This window comes from Meles meles, chromosome 4, assembly GCF_922984935.1.
Source record: "Meles meles chromosome 4, mMelMel3.1 paternal haplotype, whole genome shotgun sequence".
NCBI lineage: Eukaryota > Metazoa > Chordata > Mammalia > Carnivora > Mustelidae > Meles > Meles meles.
Window position 1 is genome coordinate 39,045,276 of NC_060069.1, and position 22,409 is coordinate 39,067,684.

The 22,409-nt window shown below is 41.8% G+C and overlaps 1 protein-coding gene across 1 annotated transcript; it reads left to right on the top strand.

Annotated features, from left to right (window-relative positions):
* The first annotated feature begins 1,401 nt into the window (after positions 1 to 1,401).
* On the top strand, positions 1,402 to 20,912 carry FBXO40 (F-box protein 40). Its single transcript, XM_046001532.1, has 4 exons — positions 1,402 to 1,487; positions 13,428 to 13,460; positions 14,950 to 16,863; positions 19,809 to 20,912. The coding sequence occupies exons 2-4, from the start codon at positions 13,458 to 13,460 to the stop codon at positions 20,022 to 20,024; spliced, it is 2,133 nt and encodes a 710-aa protein (XP_045857488.1). The 5' UTR covers positions 1,402 to 1,487; positions 13,428 to 13,457; the 3' UTR covers positions 20,025 to 20,912.
* The last annotated feature ends 1,497 nt before the right edge of the window (positions 20,913 to 22,409 follow it).

Below are 22,409 nucleotides of genomic sequence, written 5' to 3' on the forward strand. Positions count from 1 at the left end.
GTTTCAGGACACAAGATCAACATGTAAAATTTTTATAATTTTCCATTGCCAGTTGCTCACCCCAAATAAGCTTACCTACAAAGACATATATGCATGGAAGAATCCGGGGGAAAGGGAATTCAGTGTTTATTAACTGCTCTAGAATTCAGTACCTGTTTCCAGGAAACAGGTGCATATATTCAAATAACAACATTGGGGAACACTTGGTATGTGCTGGGCACCATTCCTGTGCTTTCCATGTATTAAAGCATTAATGTGTTAGCTTATCAACACATAGTCACAGGGAGTATTATCATTCCCTTTTCACAACTGAGAAAACTGAGTTAGAGAGTAGTTAAGTAACTTGGTCACATACATAGATTAGCAAAACCAAGATTATATATTTTCTTTCCTCAAAAGAGAGCTGAAAGAGTTTCTTTGAAGAGGAGGTAAAGAAGAGCACCAGACTCACAGCTACAAGCACCGAGTCAGGTGCTTGGGTGGTGCAGTCAGTTAAGCATGAGACTGTTGGTTTCCACACAGGTTGCAATGTCAGGGTTCTAAGACCTGGTACTGGTATTGGGTCTGTGCTCAGCAGGGAGTCTACTTGGGATTCGCTCTCTCCCTCCCTGTCTCCAAAATAAATAAATCTTAAGAAGGAAAGAAAGAAAGAAAGACAGAAAAGATAAATAACTGAGTCTTTCCTCTCGCTCCTCCCTTAGCTAGCTATGTGACCTTGAATGGACAATTTATTTCTCTAAAACTCTGGCTCTCCATCTATTAAAAAAAAAAAAGGAAGTTGGACTAAGTGAAAGCTAAGGCTCCCACTACCTCTTATTCTCTTACACCGGACTTAGGTTGTGCCTGATTTCTGATTTACAAACCTTTCCTCTTTCCCACACATGAGGGGAAAGAAGAGGGCCAGGAGAGGACAGCCACTTACTTGTCATGACAAGAAATAGGAGAAACAGAAACAGGACCGCATGTCACTTGCATAAGTTGCTGCTTCAGCCAGTGATGGGTTTAGGTGAAAAGCACGGTTATAATTAGAGCGGCCTGAATGCTCCACCAGCCACAGTGAGCACAGCTGGATCTGCTGACTGCACGCACATGAGTCTGAGAGGCCACTCTGGCCTTGAAAATGATCCTTCTTAGATGGATTTTCCCCCTTCCTCAAGGGAGAGAAAGCCTATTGATATAAAAGCTCACTTCCCCTTCCGGCTTCCTGCTGCTAAACGCTGCCCCAGTGGAGACCAAGTGTTGATAAATACGGGGGAAAGAAAAAATCGTAAGCTGAGCCTGGTCACATTGCCCCTTGTGATATAGTTTTATTTTTAACTTCGAAACACTTGAACTATTTCTGCTGAAGTTTTCTCTGCTTCCCCTGCTTCCTCAACAGAACTCTGTCCTCTGCTGCAGCAGAAGCACTCCAGCCACTTCCTGCGATCCCAGCCACACAGTCAAGGGACACAGGGGCAGTAGATGCTGACTCAGCCCGTGCAAGCAAGGTAAGCTTTTCAAACGGGAGCAGGTGAACCAAGGGGACATTTGGAGTGGTGAACCTGGAGATGGAGGCTGGGCTGTGCATCACCTTTTTGCTCTGAGCAAGAAGATGGCTAAGCAAATTAGTTACCTGTGGTGGAGAAAACAGTTGGCTCTGAGAATGAGACCCAGCCATATGGAAACTCTTGTTTTAAATCTAAAATGTTGGAGCAGGAAGAAATTACCTGCTTTCAGGCAACTTACATTCTTTCTTTTACAACCAACAGAAAGGGGCTATGTGAGATCCCTAAAGTTACACAGTAGTGACGGGGCTTGGGGGATGGTGGAGGAGGTGAGGAGGTAGATGGAAGGGCTAGAACCCAGGATTTCTATTTTTTAAACTCCAAATGCTGTGATCTTTTCACCAATATACATTGACTGTGTGAACTGCAAGTCATTCTTGTGTGCATACCATTTTATGTACCTTAAATTCTATCCCCCTTGTCACGCTACTGGTTAAAGGGGCACAGTTATAGTCACTGCATGTACTATTTACACTTAGGCTGTAGAGCGTAAGATCTGTTTTTCTCTAACAATATTCCCTAAATGTGGTTCTCTCCTTCCCAAATCTCTGGACTCCAAAACGCACCCATGGAATAGAAGTGCAAATATTTTACAAATTGAAAAACTGACGCAGGCTTTTGCATGCAAACCAAAAATTATTACAGGCTTGAAGCTTGTACATCCAGAGGGGAAAAAAGGAAAATGATTAATAATACTTGAGGTACTGAAAGCTTTAAAATGTAGGTTATTTCTAGTTTTTTAAATAACTGCATAGTGTTGCATGCATAAATAAATTGTCAGGGATAAGGGAGCAGTGTTTATTTTCTTGTTTCCCTCTGGGCCTGGCTTTAATGTTTATAGTTCAGCTAAGGACATCCTAGGAAGCAACCTATGCAGCAAAACGGATTCTGTACACTCTGAACTTTGCGGTCTACAGGCTAAAGCCACCAATGCCAAGTAAAAAGAGACCTACCCAGATACTCTAACTCCTGGATTCCTTCCTTCCTGCCTCTGTAACCTCCAGACATATCCCATAACTGTGCTGTGGATGTCCAGGTTGTACTTATGCTGGTTTGCTAGGCACAGTGCACTGGGTGTAATTGCCTAACTTCATTTAATTTTGTCAGGGTTTCCATGGCACCAAGGTCTTCAAGGTATATGCTGGGATGCTGTCTTAGTGAGACTGGGGCATATTGGTTTAGGATAGCCAAGCAGACAGGCTGACTCACAGCTACCCCTAGATAATCTGGCTAATTAGCATTTTCTTGGCCAATACAAAATATTAATTTAAAATACTGATACTAATAGCAGAAGCACCACATATGAGAAATAACTAGGATATAATGAAAATGCTGGAATCATTGCCTAGAAACCCAAGATTATGGACCCAGATGTGGAAATTATCATCAGCCAACTGGTTGTGTTAAAATCTCAAGCAAAGGGATTGCTTTAGTATTTCACTTTATACATTTTCTTTCCTTAGAATTAAATATCATCATAGCAGGGGAACAATTTAACAATATACAATTAAAGTAACTAATTAATTGGCTGGGCAACAGATTAAGAGTTAAAGAATATCTCTGACCTTTAACTTTTGACCTTGTCACTTCCACTGAAGTTAAAGCTCAGGAATAAATAATTATCACTAGGGCCGGCCACATGAGGAGGCAAAATAGTTAGTTGCTGACATCATGTGAAGGTTGCTGAAAGGGTCCCTTGCCTAAAAATATCTTCCTGACATCAACCCTGTTAGCCTACTAATTTTAAAATTATAGTAAAGAATGTTAAAGCTATTATCTGTTAATCCCATTCTCTTTTGCTTGTGTCAGTGATTTAAATATATTTGCTATATGCCTTCTCATGACCTTGTTGGCCAGAGACACTCAGGCTCCACCTCTTCCTCATTCTTCCAGGCTCTGCCCTATTTTGCCCTTGGTACCATCTAAGCTGTCCACATGCCCTTGGCTACCACTGCTACACAGGTAGCTCTGTGTGGCATGTGGTTTCCAAAGAATTCTCACTATTACATCAAGGTGAGAAGCAAAGGCAAGACACTTTACCTCTCTGGGCCTCAGTTTCTCTTGCAGTAAATGAAGAGGTTAAACTAGACACTTTTCTTTCAAAGGGAAGTCCTTTCACTGTCAACTTCACGCCTGGAGCGTGTTATGGATGGGAAGACTCTTAGCCCACACTCCGTCCTGCCAGATCAGAATCTGCATTTTAGGGGCGCCTGGGTGGCTCAGTGGGTTAAAGCCTCTGCCTTTCGCTCAGGTCATGATCCCAGGGTCCTGGGATCGAGCCCTGCATCGGGCTCTCTGCTTGGCAGGGAGCCTGCTTCCTCCTCTCTCTCTCTCTGCCTGCTTCTCTCCCTACTTGTGATCTCTGTCTGTCAAATAAATAAATAAAATCTTTAAAAAAAAAAAAAGAATCTGCATTTTAAAAAGATTGCCCAGGTGATTCCTATATACGTTGAAGATTCAGGAGCTCCAGAGCAGAGGATCTTTGGTTATGCACCTGACCCAGACTTCTGATTTATGACTGTAAGGGTTTCGAACAAGTGCTATAAGCTCCTGAAAACAATTCTGGCAGCTGAGTGTCTATTATAACTTGAACCCGAAGAAGTTTTTTCCATTCAGTTAATGCTCCATTCACCTAATAACATTGAAAACATTTCTCTTTCTTCCTTAAAAAAAAAAAAAAAAAAAAAAAAAAAGCCCCAAGAGGGTGCCTGGATTGTTCAGTAGGTTAAGCTTTGGAGTCCTGATTTCTACTCAGGTCATGATATCAGGGTCATGGGATTGAGCCCCATGTCGAGGTCCAGCTCATGCTGAGCATGGAGCCTACTTGGGATTCTCTCTCTCCTTCTCCCTCTACCCACCCAACCACACTCACAGGTATGTGCTCTTTCTCTCTATAAAAAGAAAAAAAGCACCCCAAATTAGCATACATTTGACGTCGTTACACTTTCCTCCTAAATTTGTTTCAAATTGGTCTCACAGCTCTTTCAAAATGTTGCTTTCTTTAGGGTTCTATTCATTTTCATTCATTTTAATGTTATTGAATAAACATTCAGTGCTAGGAGCACCTTAGGTATACTCACTCTCTCAGTCTCTCAGAAACTATTTTGTACATTCTTTGGGGAGCATTTTTGTTCTCCCTTGATATTCCAGTTGGAGCTCTTTTCCTGCCTGAACACACTCTCCTGGCTGGGTAATTTCTGCTTCATTTCTGGCCTTCATCCCTGAGCACTTCCCAGCAACTTCCCTTTGGAGGAATTGATTCTGCAGCCCATCACAAGAAAGAAGCCGATTTCAACTGACACCTTCTTTTTCTTCCTTAATGAACAGAATAATGTATGTAGGTAAACAATAAAAATGACAAACCTACACCTAGAAAACAAAGATGCCTCAATCTGCCTCTGTGGCATCTGAAGGGTCCTCCAGCCTGGATGCAATACTATTTAAGTTCCTAGGAGCTGAAGGAATGAATGTGGTGAATACAAGGTGCCCAAGTGGGGCAAGTTCAGGGGGACTCACACTCTTAAAGGAGTAAGAATTTTTTCTTAAGTGGGGTTTGAAGATTATTAACCTCGCAGTGGAATATAAGATATATTGGAGTGAGGGAGAACTGAACATGGAAAGGCCAGCCAAGACTTGCATGAGTGATGCAATGGGAAGACAAAAAGACCTGGACGTGGAGGTGACCATGAGAATGACCTTCCTCTTAGAGGAAGGATGAACAACTGAGTGATCCTTTCCCTACTTTATCTCATTTGTCATAATCCTATGGATTATTATGAACTGCACTTTATGGATGAATAAATTAGCTTTAGGGAGATTAACTTGTCAAAAATTACATAGCTAACACATGAGAGTGTCCGTTAGTTTACTTTATATTGGGAGTATCAGATAAGGTCTCTTATGGAGGTAACGTATCAGCTGAAATCTGAAGAGCAAGAAGGAGCCCATAACACAAAGAGGAAGGGGTGAATTTTGGTAGAAAGAACAAGCATAAAGGCCCTACACAGGAATGAGTGACAATGCTGGAGCAAAGTGCTCAAGGGTAAGGTGAGGTAAAGGAGGCCAGCAGTGGACCACATCAGAGGGGACACTCATGCAGGGCCTTGTGGACCAAGATAAGGAGTCAGAGTGTATTCCTTGTGATGGGAATCCACGAGAGATTCTAAATGGGAATAGTGACCTAGTGTTAAAATTGTTGAAATCTTTCTCAAACTCCACATATGACTGGAATCATAGGGCATTTGTCTTTCTCTGACTGACTTATTTTGCTTAGTGTAATACAATCTAGCTTTATCCACATTGTTCAAATGGCAGGATTTCATTTTTTAATGACTGAGTAATATTCCATTGTGTATATATATATTTACCACATCTTCTCTACCCAATCATAAGTTGATGGACATTTGAGCTCTAAAGGAAAAAAAAAAGGGAGAGAAGGAAACAAGCCATAAGAGACTCTTAATGACAGAGAATAAACCGAGGGTTGATGGTGGGAGGTGGATAGGGGATGGGCTAGATAGATGGGTGGTGGGTATTAAAGAGGGCACTTGTTTTGATGAGCACTGGGTATTGTATATAAATGATGAATCACTAAACTCTACTCCTGAAACCAATATTGCACTGTATGTTAACTAATTTTTTAAGTTGTTGAAATCACTCCTTCTGCTGGTGAATATAGATTACAGAGCACCAGATGGGAGTGATGAGACTAATTATAGTCTTTTGCACCAGACTGGATAAGGAATGATGGTGCTTGGACCCAGGCAGTGGTGGTGGAGATGGATAGAAATGGACAGAAGTGCCCAATGCCCTTTTGGGACTTTCCCCAAGGCCTTCCTACCTAACTTATTCCTGTGTAGGGCCCTGTGCTAGTTCTTTTGTGATTGGGAGCACAAAATCGACCAGCTTCTAGCTCAGTGGTTCTTAAACTTGAGTTTACAACAGCATCAGTTGGATGTAGTTGTTCTGATTGAATAGCTCTGATTTGGTAGGGCCCAATAATTTATATTTCTAACCAGTTCCTGGGTAATACTGACATTGTGGGTCGGGTTACCACACTTTAAAGGCCATTGTTCTAGCTGACTCTCCTTTTCATATTAACTTACTACTTTCTGAGTGATCAACCCAGCACCACAACCTGCATCAAATGTTCCTCCTTTGCCAGGTTCTTAATGATCCTCTATTTCTGTAAAGAAATATCCACCCTTTAAATTCATGTACCTGTCCTTCCATCTATTCGTATTCCACTTAAACTGCATCCAGTACAACCAGTAAAATCTAGGTCTACGTAGATGTTTTAAAATGATGAAGTCTAAATTATATTATTTTGACTGCTATCTCCTCCATCCAGGGTAACTTTAAGACATATTTTGGGGAGAGTATTTTACAGTGTTTTGACCATAGACTTGATTGAAGTTGATTTTTAAGAGGAGGGGATGTATTCCCTTTTCAGACAGGAAGTAAGAATTTAAAGGTGAACATAGGAGCAAAGAAACTAAAGGAGGAAATAGCACCTGGATAAAAATACATTGTTTCAAGCATAGAATTTTGTCAACTTTTTCCACAGTGAAGAATTTCTATAATGTACATGCTTTAATTTAATAGATTTTTCAGTTTAAATCTCAGAATATGTATTATATTATAGATTTTAATCCTAAAAACTTTACTTTCATATGGGTACTACCTCCAATGCAAAGCCACGGGACCTGGATACTTCTTGTATTTTCTCTATCCAGATAGGGCACAATATAGGATGTGGCCCAGAGGAGGACAAAAGAAAAAAATCATCATGGGGATGAAGGTGCTTTCTTTTTTTTTTTTTCTTTTTTATTTATTTATTTTTACAATTTGTATTATAATTTTTTTCCTTTTTTTTTTATTTGTTTATTTACAGCATAACAGTGTTCATTGTTTTGGCATCACACCCAGTGCTCCATGCAGTACGTGCCCTCCCTATTACCCACCACCTGGTTCCTCAACCTCCCACCCCCCCGCCACTTCAAAACCCTCTGGATGTTTTTCAGAGTCCATAGTCTCTCATGGTTCATCTCCCATGAAGGTGCTTTCTATGAATTTCCTATGAATGAAGAATATCCAGTTCCTCTACAATCTGGAAATATTATAGATGTATATACTTTTCTGTGTCCAACTGGAGGAAGAGAGGCTCTCCTCTGATGGGCTCTAGTCACAGGCTTGCTTTCTTCCCAAATCACAGGGATAGACCACATGTCTCTGTGGGTCTCTGAGGGACGCAGCATGATATACCAAAGAGTACAGGGTTTGAAACCAGATAAACTTAGGTATCTTTGTGTTCCATTGTAAATGGAAAGGGTAATACCCACATCTCATGGCCATTGTGAGGATTAAATGAGATGTTATGTAAAGAACATGGTAGGAACTAAAATCTTACTACTCTTTCTCCCTGACATCCAAAATGTATAAAAATCACTCAATCTAGGACAGTCAGACAAACACTGTGGAGGATAAAGATCCAGTCCCTACTATGGAGTGGAGATTAGAAGAACAAGGCATCCTGTGTCACAAGATAACTGTAATTTGATCATCTTGGAGCAAGACCAACTGGCTACAACCTAATATGATCAACCAAGTATCTATGTTTGTGTGGGACTAAGAGGTTTCCTGGGATCTGGAACTTTCAGAACTAAAACCAAGAGAGTCCCAGGCAAACCAGAACAATGGCCATACTGCTTGCTCAGCAATAATTAGGCAATAAAGAATTTGGATTGTCCTTTATCTCAGTGGGAACAAATTCCCATAGATATACAACAGAAGGTTCATATACAATTCTTTATGCCTCCAAAGAGTGGTCTCCGCTTACTGTGTCTTTCTGCTCAGCACATGTCCTCTCTCAAAGTCACTTATTTGGTGTAACTCCAGAGCCTAGCAGAAGATCTTTAAATAGCATCATTAAAAACAAAACACAAAACAAACAAAAGAAACAGCATCTTTGTTGCCTGTGTGCATTGTTTTTCTTTTCTCTCAAAAGAATATTTTCAAATAACTTCAAAGACATGGAGAGCAACAGGGCTCCACCACAAATGTTTCCAACTTCAACAGCACTGTTCACAAGAACCTTTCTTTGTAATGCTGAAGGATAAGAACTGATTGGTCTTGGAGTTCTTCACCACTGTGCCTCCAGTCAGACATATCCCTGCAGCTGGGACAGAGTTCTCACCACACATACAGAGCACACAGAACTAGCTAGACCTGCTTTTCCCTTCCCAGAAACTATCTCAACTTTGTGACAGAACCAGGCTGGCAAATATGAAGTTGGACTTTCCTGCTGCTGGTAGCTTCTTTCATGTAGCCGTATTCTATTTGCAACCTACCTCTTCTTTCCCACTTAAAACCCAGTGCGGGGGGGATGCCTGGGTGGCTCAGTGGGTTAAGCGTCTACCTTTGGCTCGGGTCATGATCTCAGGGTCCTGGGATCAAGCCCCAAATTGGGCCCTCTGCTCAGCAGAGAGCCTGCTTCCCTCTCTCTGCCTGCTTGCTTGTGATCTCTCTCTCTCTCTCTGTGAAATAAATAAATAAACTGTTAAAAACAAAACAAAACCAGTAGGGGAGTCTGAATCATCCAGACTCCATCTTTATTCATGAGTGTCTTTTATGCATAGAAAGCAGATGAGCACATTCTCCCAGCCAGGGCACAGGCCCTGCTAATATTGGAACATGTGTTTAATGGATTTCCTCTCCCCTCTAAGCAAATACCACATTTTGAATGGCAAGTGTCCCATTGTACAACTAAAATGCCACATTTGTTCTGACAAGAGCTCTTTGGGGACCTGCCATGAGCAATGGCATTGTTAGCATTGTTCTTAATCTTGAGGCAGCATTCAAGGTTATTGCTCACCCTTTCCCTTACATCAGGCCACAAGGTCCTGACTCTTCACTCTCTGGTCTCTCCTTCTCTGGCTTTACTTCTCCCTACTGTTATAGTGGTCATACTCAGCTATGCACTTCATGGCTCAGATGCCTATTCCATGTTCTTCTTTCCCCAGTTATGGCTTCCTATCGCACTTTTAAGTGACTAGTTCCCAAATCTGCATCTTTCCATTCTACACTCCTCTTTCCATCCACATGATCTCTCATCACCTTAAGCAAACTTGTATTAAACTTATGGGGCTCATCTCCCCCCCCGAAAAGCCCAATTCCTTCTTCAGACTTCTATTTTTCTCAGAACTAAATGATTCAAAATCTTGGCATCAAATCTGACTCCTCTTTTTTTGCCATCTCCAGCTGGAAACAAAAATGCTGTGATTCCCTTGTGATGCCTGCCCTCGGCCTCATCTTGTGTAGCTCCACTACCATCAGTCCAACACCCGCAGCTTCACTGCACTCTCCACGAAGCAGTTTCTTGCTCTGTGATTTTCATGGCTCTTCCATGCCATCCCTCCACAGTGTTAAATGGTCCCTTACTGAGCACCAAATAATTCCAGATGTGTTAGCTGTTATGTCCGTTATTAAACGAAATGAGACTGAGACAAGTGAAAGTTATTTAAAGTTTTATTTTATGCCAAGTATTAGAAGTCAGACTGATTGGCCAGGGGAACGAAACTGAAACAAAGTTGAAGTTATGCAAAGTTCTATTCTATGCCAAGTATTAGAAGTGAGACTGACCGGCCAGGGCCATTTCTGAAGAGAGTGATCACTCCCAGCTTACAGGCTCAAGAATTGACTGACTGACCCGTCAGGGCCGCCTCTGAAGAGGGTGACCCCTCCCCATCTTATAGGTTACCTTTTATTGGATAAAACTGCAACCCATATCTTGCTATCTCAACCCACTGTGTTTGTGTGTCTCTTGCTGATTGGCTAGTTCCATCTGGTCTGGTGACTTGTTATTTAAGATTACCCCATACCAGGAACAGTTACAGACAGTACTTTCTGGGAAGGCTTAGTCAGTTAACATATTCAGTCGTCCTTCCCAAGATGGAGTCATTTAGGTTTGCAAGAACTTCTCACTGTTACAAACAGTATTTCATACTGATTAGATGTCTCCATCTGGCCTGACTCGTCCTTGTGTTCTGGGCTCTATTATCAGGAACTAGCCGACTACATTTACTGGTTTCCCAGACTTGTTTCTAAGTAAGTTTCTCGGGGTGGGGTGGGGGGAGTCAATTTAAGTTTACTTCACAAACAACAAAATGGCTATTTACCCAAGATGGAGTCACTCTGGCTAAATAGGTCCTTACATTAGCCTCATATTTACAAATTTTCACAGCAAGTCCTCAGTGGACTTTTCCCCCCAGGGGTGATCAATCTGGGATATAGCAGGAGCCTAACTGAGTGTTCAGTTTTATGTTAGAAGGTCCAGGATTTAGACTCTTGCATCCAAAAGATGTCATCTTTCCCTACCTTATTCTGCCCCGTCTCAGTCCTGCCCTCACAGCCCTCCCCTCTGCTCAATTCTCCCTCTGGCTTTAACACCTTCATTTTTCTTCTCCTGGGCCCTGAATCTGCTTGTTGTTCTCACTTGCAACTTCTCACCTGCCTCCTGATTCAAGCTCTTAGGGATATAGAACTATCTGCCACAATCCCTCTTTCACACTCAGTAGTTCCAGTGCATAAGAATCAGATGGGTAATGTGTTTAAGGACGTGAAATTCCACACATCCCTCACTTAACCCAGAGATGCAGTTCAGCATAGCAGTGCTGTCGGATAGAACCTTCTATGCAGATGGAAATGCTCTGTGCTGTGTTGTCCGATAGAGTAGCTACTAACCATATGTGGCACCTGAAACTTGAAATGTAGCTAGTATGATCAGGAAACTGAATTATTAATTTTATTCCATTTTCATTAAATTTAAATAGCCATAGTGGCGGCCATTTTTATAGTGCAGATTTATAGATTTAACACACATCACAGCTGATTCTACTGAGCACAGGTGTTTAAGAACTACTTAAGCAGTCCAGGTGATGCTTATTCTCCCTTACTAGCACACTGCAGATAGTCAGCAAATATTTGTTGAAGGAATGGATGAACAAATGAATACAGGAACAAATCAGAATATAATTTCCTTGAGACATAAGGCTGTCTCTTCTGGAAAAAAAAAAAAAGTTGAGGGGACTTCTCCAGATTGAAAGAGTTTAAGAAGACTTACCAACCGAATGTAATAAATTGACATTAAATGTATTCTGGCTCAAAAGTTAAAATTTTTAAAAAAAATATAAAAGACTTCTTTGGCATTTTGGGGACAAATTTGAACACAGGTAGCATATTACACAATATTAGGAAATATCTTTTAGTTTTCTTAGGTGAGAAAATGTTATTGAAGTTACAAAGGAAAATGTCTTTAATTTTAGGAAATACATGCTCAAGTACTTAGGGATGAGGTGTCATTATAACAGCAACTTAGTTTTTTAAGTGGTTTGGCAAAAACTCTGTGTGCGTGCACGTGTGTGTGTATGTGTGTGTGTAGAGAGAGAGAGGGAGAGAGAGAAAGCAAAAGTGGCAAAATGTTAACTGTTGGATCTAGGCAGAATACATGGGTATTCATTGTATACATTCTTTTACCTTTCTTATGTATTCAAAATTCTTTAGAAAGTTGAAGGAAAATTCATCCACAATGAACTGACAAATTCTAAAGTAAAATAAAATAAAATTTCAAAATACTGCATTTTCTGACTTTTGGGTGCTAACACCAGCCCACCCAGCCACCCCACCCCTCTCTATCCCAGACTGACACAGGGCTGACATTATGCTACAAATTCCCTAGACCAGGTGATGTATGCTGGCAAGCTACAGATCCTATGTAACTTGCATACATGTTTTTCCTTGGCCCAAACAGAGGGTTTTCTTTAGAAAAATTAAGTTAGTTGCCAACTTGAAAATTCTAAGGATTTCTATGTTGATACATTATATAACAAAATTTTTGCAATATAATTAAATATAAAGTACTTATTTCATAATAGCAAACATGCATAGGTCATATCTATGAGACAAGTACCATTCTAAGAGTTTCAGGTATATAAATCATTTACTCCCCACAACAGCACTATGAGATAGGTATTATTATTGTAATCTGTTTACAGATGAGGAAAATGATGAATAAGGACATTAAGGAACTTTTTCAGTTTTACAATTACTGACTCCTAGTGCTGGGTTAAATCTTGTATAATTTGCCTCCTAACCATTATACTATAATACCACTCACAAAACTCTGCATCTCCAGTATCTCTGGAAAAATCAGATGATCTGGTAACATATTCCCACATGGGACCAACTGACCAGAGCCAAGGAGCTAGATTCTCCTGAAGGCAGGGCATCTTCTCTTCTGCTTGCTAGAATCCCCACTCAGCCCACTTCTGGGTCCTTGAGGTCTGACCCTGGCTCTAGCCATGGCACACCTGAATTTACCATGTTGAAGGACAGATGGTAGATATGTCACAGATACTTGTACACTGCCCCAGACCAACATGGATGTCAGGTTGTAGGCATGAAGCTCTAGTGGGAGAGAAAGCTAGAAGGTTAACTTGGGCCAGAAGAGCATGTGGCAGTGATAGGATGTATGGATGGGTGGAATGTCAGGATAAGTGTTGGTAAACAATGGAGAAATTTATAAGAAACAGTAGGTACATATCCCACGGCTGTTAAGATGCCCATCAGAAGGCAGTGTGGGTCAGTGAGAAGAGTGTGGGTTAGCACGGCCCAGGATTCCATCGCTTAGCAGCTCTATCACCTTGGACAAGTTACTTAACTTCTCCATCTTCCATTTCCTGGACTATAAAGTGGGGCAATGACATTTTATCTCCAGGTGGTGAAAGGATTTAAATAAGAGTGTGCAAAGTCTCTATGACTCCTGTTCATACATATAACAAAAATACTTTTCTTACTAATCATTCATATTTTCATGTTTTTTCCTAGATTTACAAAGCAAGAAGAAACTAGGAAGCTATGGTAAGTACCAAGTGATTATTGGATCTTCATCTTTCAAGGGTCCAGATCTGGCTGGCTTCATCTGACCTGTAGCCCAAACAGCTGGCAGATATGCCCTTATGGTTGATGATATTTATTGACTTTAGGCCAAACCAGAGATGATAGAGCAGAATCTAGAAGAAATTGACATGGAGTAGGGGAAAACCAGGGAGCTGAGAAAGATTTGTGAGCAAAGATTTTTAGTAAAACTTTAAAAATGAAAAACCCAAATATCCAGCAATACACTAAGTGGCTGACAATTCCTTCCTTCAGCAAACTGAGTACCTATGATGGTCCAGGTGCTGGGGATGCAGACGTGAACAAAACTAGACATGGCCCATGCCTTCCCAGCACTGGATATATAGCTGGTTAAATGAATGACAGCACACTCACTCTGGAATGTTACACTATCATTAAGAAGACAGTTGTTTTTTTTTAATTTCTTTTCAGCATAACAGTATTCATTGTTTTTGCACCACACCCAGTGTTCCATGCAATATGTGCCCTCCCTACTACCCACCACCTGGTTCCCCCAGCCTCCCACACCCCCCTGCCCCTTCAAAACCCTCTGGTTGTTTTTCAGAGTCCATAGTCTCTCATGGTTCATCTCCCCTCCCAGTTTCCCTCAACTCCCTTCTCCTTTCCATCTCCCCATGTCCTCCATGTTCTTTGTTATGCTCCACAAATAAGTGAAACCATATGATAATTGACTCTCTCTGCTTGACTTATTTCGCTCAGCATATCTCTTCCAGTCCCGTCCATGTTGCTACAAAAGCTGGGTATTCATCCTTTCTGATGGAGGCATAACACTCCATCATGTATATGGACCACATCTTCCTTATCCATTTGTCCATTGAAGGGCATCTTGGTTCTTTCCACAGTTTGGCAACTGTGGCCATTGCTGCTATGAACATTGGGGTACAGATGGCCCTTCTTTTCACTACATCTGTATATTTGGGGTAAATACCCAGTAGTGCAATTGCAGGATCATAGGGAAGCTCTATTTTTAATTTCTTGAGGAATCTCCACACTGTTCTCCAAAGTGGCTGCACCAAAGAATCAATAAAACAGTGTGATCTCATGTTATAATAGAGAGTTACAAAGCAGGGTGCAGAACTGTATTTATAGTATTAACTGGGTCATATAAATCACCCATAATCTATAACTCAAAACAATTATCAACAGTGTAGTCCATTATATTCAGGTTTTTCTTTTTCTATTCTAAACACATCTACTATATTCATAGAATAAACTATTAAAAAATGAAGAAGAGTGTTGGTAGTTGTTATTCCTGGGTTGTGGGATTATGAGTGCTTTTCGCTTTTTTCTCTATAATTTTCTAGATTGTCCAAGATTCCTGTAATAAGGATGTATAAACAGGAAATAAGTCCATTAAAACACAGTCACAGTCATGCATAGAACTTCTCTTCCCCATTTATTTTCTCTTTCTCCTTGCTGTTGGTTTCTCTAGGGCAGGGCACGCAGGCCTCTACCTGGGCAGCACAGGCATTGTGAGAAATGCTTCAACCGTCACTGCCACATTCCTGTGGAGCCTGACGTCTCCTGTCTGGTGATAAACTGTCACCTGTCCTGTGGTGCCACCTTTCACATGTGCAAAGAGGCAGAGCATGAGCTCCTCTGCCCTCTGGAGGAGGTTCCATGCCTCAACTCTGAATATGGCTGTCCCCTTTCCATGTCCCGCCATAAGCTGGCCAAGCACTTACAAGTGTGCCCCGCCAGTGTGGTCTGCTGCTCCATGGAGTGGAATCGCTGGCCAAACGTGGACTCTGAAACAATCCTTCATGAGAACATCATGAAAGAGACCCCCAGTGAGGAGTGTTTGGACACAGCTCTTGCCCTCCAGGACCAGAAGGTCCTTTTTAGATCTTTGAAAATGGTAGAACTTTTCCCAGAAACTAGAGAGCCCACTGAAGAGGAACCTACTATGAATGGTGAAGCCAGCTGGGAGGAAATGGGAGGAGCAGTGGGTGGAGCAGAAGCCAGTTTGGTACCACATGGAGCCCTATCAGCAACTAATGGAGAGATGGTAGAACTGAGTCAAGAAGAACGAGAGGTGTTAGCCAAAACCAAAGAAGGGATGGACCTGGCCAAGTTTGACAAGTGGGAAAATATATTCAGCAAAGAGCATGCAGCCTCTGCTTTAACAAGCTCATCAGTAGGCTGTGAGAGTAAGAGTGGGCACAATCCAGGGAAAGAACAGTTTTCTAGTGATAATAACATGGTAGGAGAGGAGACTCTCAAAGAGAAAGAACCACAGGAAAAACAGAAGCAGCAAGACTTTCATACAGCCCTGGAAACAACAGGGCTCGCCCCTTGGCAGGATGGTGTTCTGGAAAGACTGAAAACAGCTGTGGATGCAAAGGACTATAATATGTACCTGGTGCACAATGGGAGGATGCTTATTCACTTTGGTCAGATGCCTGCTTGCACGCCTAAGGAGAGAGACTTTGTTTATGGCAACCTTGAGGCTCAGGAAGTGAAGACTGTTTATACCTTCAAAGTTCCTGTGAGCTACTGTGGGAAGCGGGCTCGTGTTGGAGATGCCATGTCTAGTTGTAAGCCAAGTGAACACAAGGCAGTAGACACTTCAGATTTAGGGATCACGGTGGAGGACCTACCCAAATCAGATCTCATTAAGACCACCCTCTTGTGTGCTTTAGAAAGAGAACTTAAAGGTCATGTCATCTCTGAATCTAGGAGCATTGATGGGCTGTTCATGGATTTTGCTACACAGACATACAATTTTGAGCCAGAACAGTTTTCTTCTGGGACAGTGCTGGCTGACCTCCTAACCAATGCCAACCCAGGAGGGCTCCATGTGGAACTCCATAGTGAGTGTGTGACCAGGAGACACAACAAGAGCAGCTCTGCCTTCACTTTCACTTGCAACAAATTCTTTAGGAGGGATGAATTCCCCCTACATTTCAAGAATGTCCACACAGACATTCAATCATGTCTCAATGGCTGGTTCCAGCATCGATGCCCTCTTGCCTACTTGGGATGTACTTTTATTCAAAACCATTTCCGTCCCCCAGGACAAAAAGCAAAAGTGATCTATAGTCAGGAGCTTAAGACCTTTGCCATCAAGCCAGAGGTTGCCTCAGAGCTGAGTGAGAGAAAAAAGAACAACCATCTCTCAGGCCATGGAGGAAAAAGCCAGAATTGTCTGACCAGCCTGCCCCTGGAGGTTTTGCAGTACATTGCTGGGTTCTTGGACAGCATCAGCCTGTCCCAGCTTTCCCAGGTGTCTGTGCTGATGAGAAATATCTGTGCTACTTTGTTACAAGAGAGAGGGATGGTCCTCCTGCAGTGGAAGAAGAAGAGGTATTCTCATGGAGGCACCTCCTGGAGAGTCCACAGAGAGGCAAGTAAACCCTCATGCATGCAGTCATTCATTCATTAAACAACTATTTAGTAAGAGGAAAATAAGTTTGTCTCAAATGATATTTGAGCCAAATATCTTTTCTATGTATTATGCACTGGCATTGCACTAGATTCCTGGGAGGAAGACATAATCCTTGAACTCAAGGAGGTCATTCTGATGGAGAAGACAGACCTATAGACATATAAATGACAATACAGATAGTCGTACCTGTTTATCTCTGTGTATGTGTCCTGGGTATCTTCTGTTTGCTCACGTGATTCATTCTCCAACCCTGTCCACTATGATCAGTCCCCCAGGAGTGATCTCTACAGACTGCCTCAATCAACAACCTTGCCCTCCAGCTTCCAGCTGGGCGGATCTAATGCGAATGTGTCAGTGGAAATGGAGGGAGAAGAGTGAGTTGACAAATCTATACTTCTGGCTTCTTCCCTGCATGCATTCTCCCCTCCTCCCCTCCATGACACTAGCACTGGCCATGTCCCTCTACTGAAGATGACTATATCAAGTGACTCTCTCCACACAATTACTCATTCTTGGTTCCAATGACCTCCTTTCTTCTTCCCTTTCAGGCCCAGGGCGTTACACTCTAGATTGTTACTAGCCTGGGTACTGCATTATATCTTGTGGCTTACCTACACCCTGCCCAGACATTTGCATATCGTTATTTTTTAAAATTTTCTTCAAATTTCCCAATTTATGTGTGCCATCTGTTTCCTGCCTTGGAGTCTTGATACAGCATGCCAACAAATTCTCCTCGGTCCCATATCAACTAATTTAAAAAACAACAAAACTATTTTTGCCTTTGTTAAAGACATTTTAAAATTCTAAAATAATCTGGTCCACCAATCTCTCCTGGTTCAAATATCTATTTACTTTCTCAAAAAACTCTGCTATATAAATCAAAGAGTCTTTCTCTTTGGAAAAATCTTATTCCTTTTTCCTAATCTTACTGAACTGCATCATAACTTCTATCGCTTATATCATACAAAAGTGAAACTCCTAATTCATTACTTATGAGATGCCCTTGGCATCCTTTCCCATGGTAAATATGTGGTAATATGAACTACAAATTGATGATCAACAATTCCATAATCACACTATAGAATTTCTTCCCAAAATGTGGGTGTGTGCAAAATGGCACGGGAGAGTTAGAGTTGTTTACACCTATTTTCACTGATTATGTCTAAAACATCTTATATGTTTTCCATTATTTATTCCCTGAGCAATCTTCTTCAAAAAATAATTGTCAGACTCTCCTTCATGTAGCCAGGCCTGCATCCATGTGTTAAACACTGACTGCCACCCATCCACATGTTAGGGATAAACATGAATAAGACTGAGATCCTGCCCTCAGGAACTGTATGGTCTAGAACTATCTAATATCTTCCTCTATAAAATCAGATGCAAATAATTTATGTATTAGAAATTTCATTATTTTTTGGCTCATGTTTGTTCCCTATTCAGTAATTGCTGACCACTCCTGAATATCATTTGAGACAAACTTTTCCTTTAGAAATTGAGACAAAATTTTCTTTTAGAAAGGAAAAAAGAGAATTTTAGTTGGAGCTAAAGAATGCTTATATTAAAATGCCTTTTTTTTTTAAGTGAAAACAGAAATAGTTCTAAGATTCCTGGAAACACTTTTCTTACATTGGAACAATGATAATAAACTGAGGGTAAAGTGTCAAGTTGAAAGGGTATCAGGTTATGTCTACCCTGATAGCCAGATTTTAAGACTAGTGACTTTGCCACCACATCCTAGGTGGAAAGGCAAAAAGGGGTTTTTGTACCAGACACTTGGATTTCTCCTGAGGTTTCTGTTCTAGTGTGACTCTTCTTAGTTAGGATACTTTTAGTTTTAAGCAACAGAAAACCAACTTAAAACGGCATCAGTAATATAGAGGGAACTGTCGTCCAAAGGCAATGGCTCAGGTAAAGTTTGATCTGGCAGCTCAAAAGTGTCCCCAAATGACCTATTTACTTTCTATTTCTTACCTCTACTTCCTCTCTTATGGCTCCATTCTAAAACCACAGCTCTCCCCTGGTGGTCCCTGGGGGCTTCCAGCAGCTCCTAAGACTGAAGTCCCCAGCTGAAGTAGAGAGGGGAAAAAGAGAACCTGCTTCTTAATGTCTCTAGCAAAAGTCCTAGGGTAGGGCGCCTGGGTGGCTCAGTTGGTTAAGCGACTGCCTTCGACTCAAGTCATGATCCTGGAATCCCAGGATCGAGTCCCACATCAGGCTGTGCTCAGCCAGGGAATCTGCTTCTCCCTCTGACCCTTTCCCTTCTCATACTCTCTCTCTCATCCTCTCTCTCAAATAAATAAATAAAATCTTAAAAAAAAAATAAAAGTCCTAGGGTAGAGTCCGATTGATGCAAATTGTCTTGATTTGAATCATATGTCTTTGTAGAGCAGATCGCTGTTGCTGTTGGGAGGGGGTAGGTGTGTGTCTACAGCAGAGTGCTGTAGGCATTCCCACAAATTATATGGCTGGCTGGGAAGATAATCAATTAGAAGTGTGATCTAAGAATTGGATATTGACAAAAGAGTTAGCAAATGTCTGCAGCAGCTAAACACTCTCTGGAAACTAAGAACGTGAAGAACAGAAAGGTATTACACTCTTTAAATAAAGCCAGCCACGGGGCGCCTGGGTGGCTCAGTGGATTAAGCCGCTGCCTTCGGCTCAGGTCATGATCTCAGGGTCCTGGGATCGAGCCCCGCATCGGGCTCTCTGCTCTGCAGGGAGACTGCTTCCTCCTCTCTCTCTGCCTGCCTCTCTGCCTACTTGTGATCTCTCTCTCTGTCAAATAAATAAATAAAATCTTTAAAAAAAAAAAAATTAAAAAAATAAATAAATAAATAAATAAAGCCAGCCTAAGGGTATTGCCCCAATGTTCACTTTTGAACTTCCATGTTTCCTAACAGATCTGGCAATTCAGCAGCCTCTTCTCCAAAATCAAGAGCTGGGAGTTTAATGAAGTTGCCTCCATGGCTGAACACCTGAAGGCCTGCCCTTTCAACGTTGTAGAGCATAAGACAGACCCAATTCTTTTGACCAGCATGTGTCAGCTCCAGGAGCAGGCCCGAGAGAGCTTAGTTACCACCTTCAGAGCCAGACCACGAGGTAGACACACCTGCTAAAGATTCAGATGCCACCATTCTTGGATTCACTGAAAGTAGGACAGAGTGATTTTGAGGACTTCCTTCTGTAAACTGCGTATGTGCTTACCTAGGTGTGTTGAAGCATGCACTGCCCTAAATCTGAGCAGGTACAGAAGGTCTAAGAATTTCTGAAGCCATGGCTTGTACACTTGCTATAAGGGCCATACTGATAACTTATTTCCTCCCCCCACACTTTTCTTTCCCCTAAAACAAATCAGTCTGAGGAGAAAATAGGTAACTTGAGGCCATTTGAAAGATGAGCCCAAGTCTTAGGAAATGAGAGAGCAGTGAAATTCCAGAACCAGCATAGGCTTGTGCTTTTGTGAAGAACATTTTAGTTGATGAGCATTTCAAATTTAGAGGATAGGCTATGCAGGAGTGGGAGCTGAGGTGCACCCCAGGGCATCCAGGGTGAAAGGCACATGGTCTGACGGTTCTGGAGCTGGGGTTATCTTGACAGTTAAGTTCAGGTCTTCTTTTTGTCACTCCACCACCTGTAAGCCCAGGCAGTCCAAGCACAGTACAGCCCAATAAAATGGAGACCTTGACTGAGCACAGCAGCATCAAGGGCACCGCAGGCCAAAGAATGAGAGGCAGAAATGAGGTCACAGAGTTCACTGTGGAGAATCTTGGCAATATATAGGAGAGCCTTGCAAAATGAGGAAGAGTTCAAAGGAGACATTGTATTAATGGAGAAAATTAGCACTAAAAGCCACAAGCCTACTTTTAAACATGTCAAAAATGAACTAAGAGTCAAGGTTATTTTCTTCTTAAGATTATATTCTAGGTCTGGATTTGGGATAGCATAGGCACCAGCCTGAGCTAGCTGAGATGACCACAAGATACTAATACCAACTCCAGCGTCAGGCAAGAGTGCATGCCCAGAGAGACCTCTCCTTTGGCAAAGTCCAGATAAGGCCCACTGCAGTTCCTGTGGCACCAGGCACCCGGTCCCAGACACCTGGTCCCAGACACCACTCAAGTACCTGGTCAGGAGCCATGGGAAGGAACACACCTGAACATAGTAGTCCCTGTAATTGCTCCTACCTATTGTTGTTCATGACTCTAGTCTGTCAGAAATGGGTGATAACATTGGTCTTGGGTAACAGTGAATACTCATGAAAACAGGAGTAAAATACATAATAGAATCTGCCATCCCCTAAAGCAGGGTTTCTCAGAACTACTGACACTTTGAACTGAATAATTCTTTGTTGTAAGGGACTGTCCTGTGTGTTGTAGGATATTTAGCAGCATCCTTGGCCTCTATCCAATAGATACTTGTAGCACCCGCACTGCTGTAAAAACCAAAAGTGCTTCCAGACATTGCCGAATACCTCTTGGAGTAAAACCACCCTGGGTTGAGAATCACCCTAAACAATGTCATACCAGTGCCAATAACTTAGGGTAAGATTTTTGGTACAGTAAAACCTTACATAATGTTCTACAGTGGTTGTGATTTTATGTAGCTTTTCTTTATTTACTAGGTAAGTTTTAGACAGATGTGACTTTAAGTTGGGAACTAGATGGAGCTAATTGATTGTGCCTTTATGCCCTTAAGTCATGTGCAAAAAACATATCCTTTCAGATCTCTCCAGATGTAGCAGAAACAGGGCATACTGAGCTATTTATCTTGGGTTTCTTTCCCTCTCACCTGAATCAGTGCCATTTTCCCAGCAGTCCTGAAGCAAGTGAGAAAGAGGGGAAAAGGAGGACAGATATTATGGGGAAGCAGAGAACAAAGAATTTAGATAACAAAAAGAAAGAGTCTAGTCAATCTGGATGCTTATTGTTGACTGGGTCTCTCTCTCTCTGAACATGGTACAGAGCTAGTATAGATGAAGTAGAGGACACTTGTGAGAAGAGTCACAAGCAAGTCTGAGCAAGTCTCAGAGTAGAAACCTGCTCCATTATCAGGCACCACAACTTACTAGTTGGTAATGTAACTCTATGTTTCTTAATCCATTTTGCTTGGTTTATATTTCACATTTGTATATAAGGCACCATTTTCTAAAAATACAACTAGAGTGTGAGGTATGATTTTATTCAGTGAAGATGAGTAACTGGAAACAACTGAACACTGAAATGGAAAAAAGGAAAAGTTCTTCAGGTATCAGTTCCATGTGTTTTGAATCTAGCTCCCTCATACCTGGAGAAAGAAAGCTCCTGTAGTTCACTCTGGGTTTCTTCTTTTATTAGACAAAGAGAGAAAGGGGAGCTATTGACCAAGGGAGATGAAAGTGAGGGGCTGCTCTTGGGCAGATGAGAATTAAAGAGAAAGGAAGAGAGTAGAGTATTTTCCTTTACAACCTGGGCAGGGTAGGTCCTACAGAACATCCAGGAGACTGCCCATATGGCTCTGTGGGC

Excerpts from the sequence above, each read along its gene's own strand:
- FBXO40 (XM_046001532.1), top strand. Across the intron at positions 16,864-19,808 it reads CCTGGAGAGTCCACAGAGAG|ATCTGGCAATTCAGCAGCCT; the intron begins GCAAGTAAACCC and ends GTTTCCTAACAG.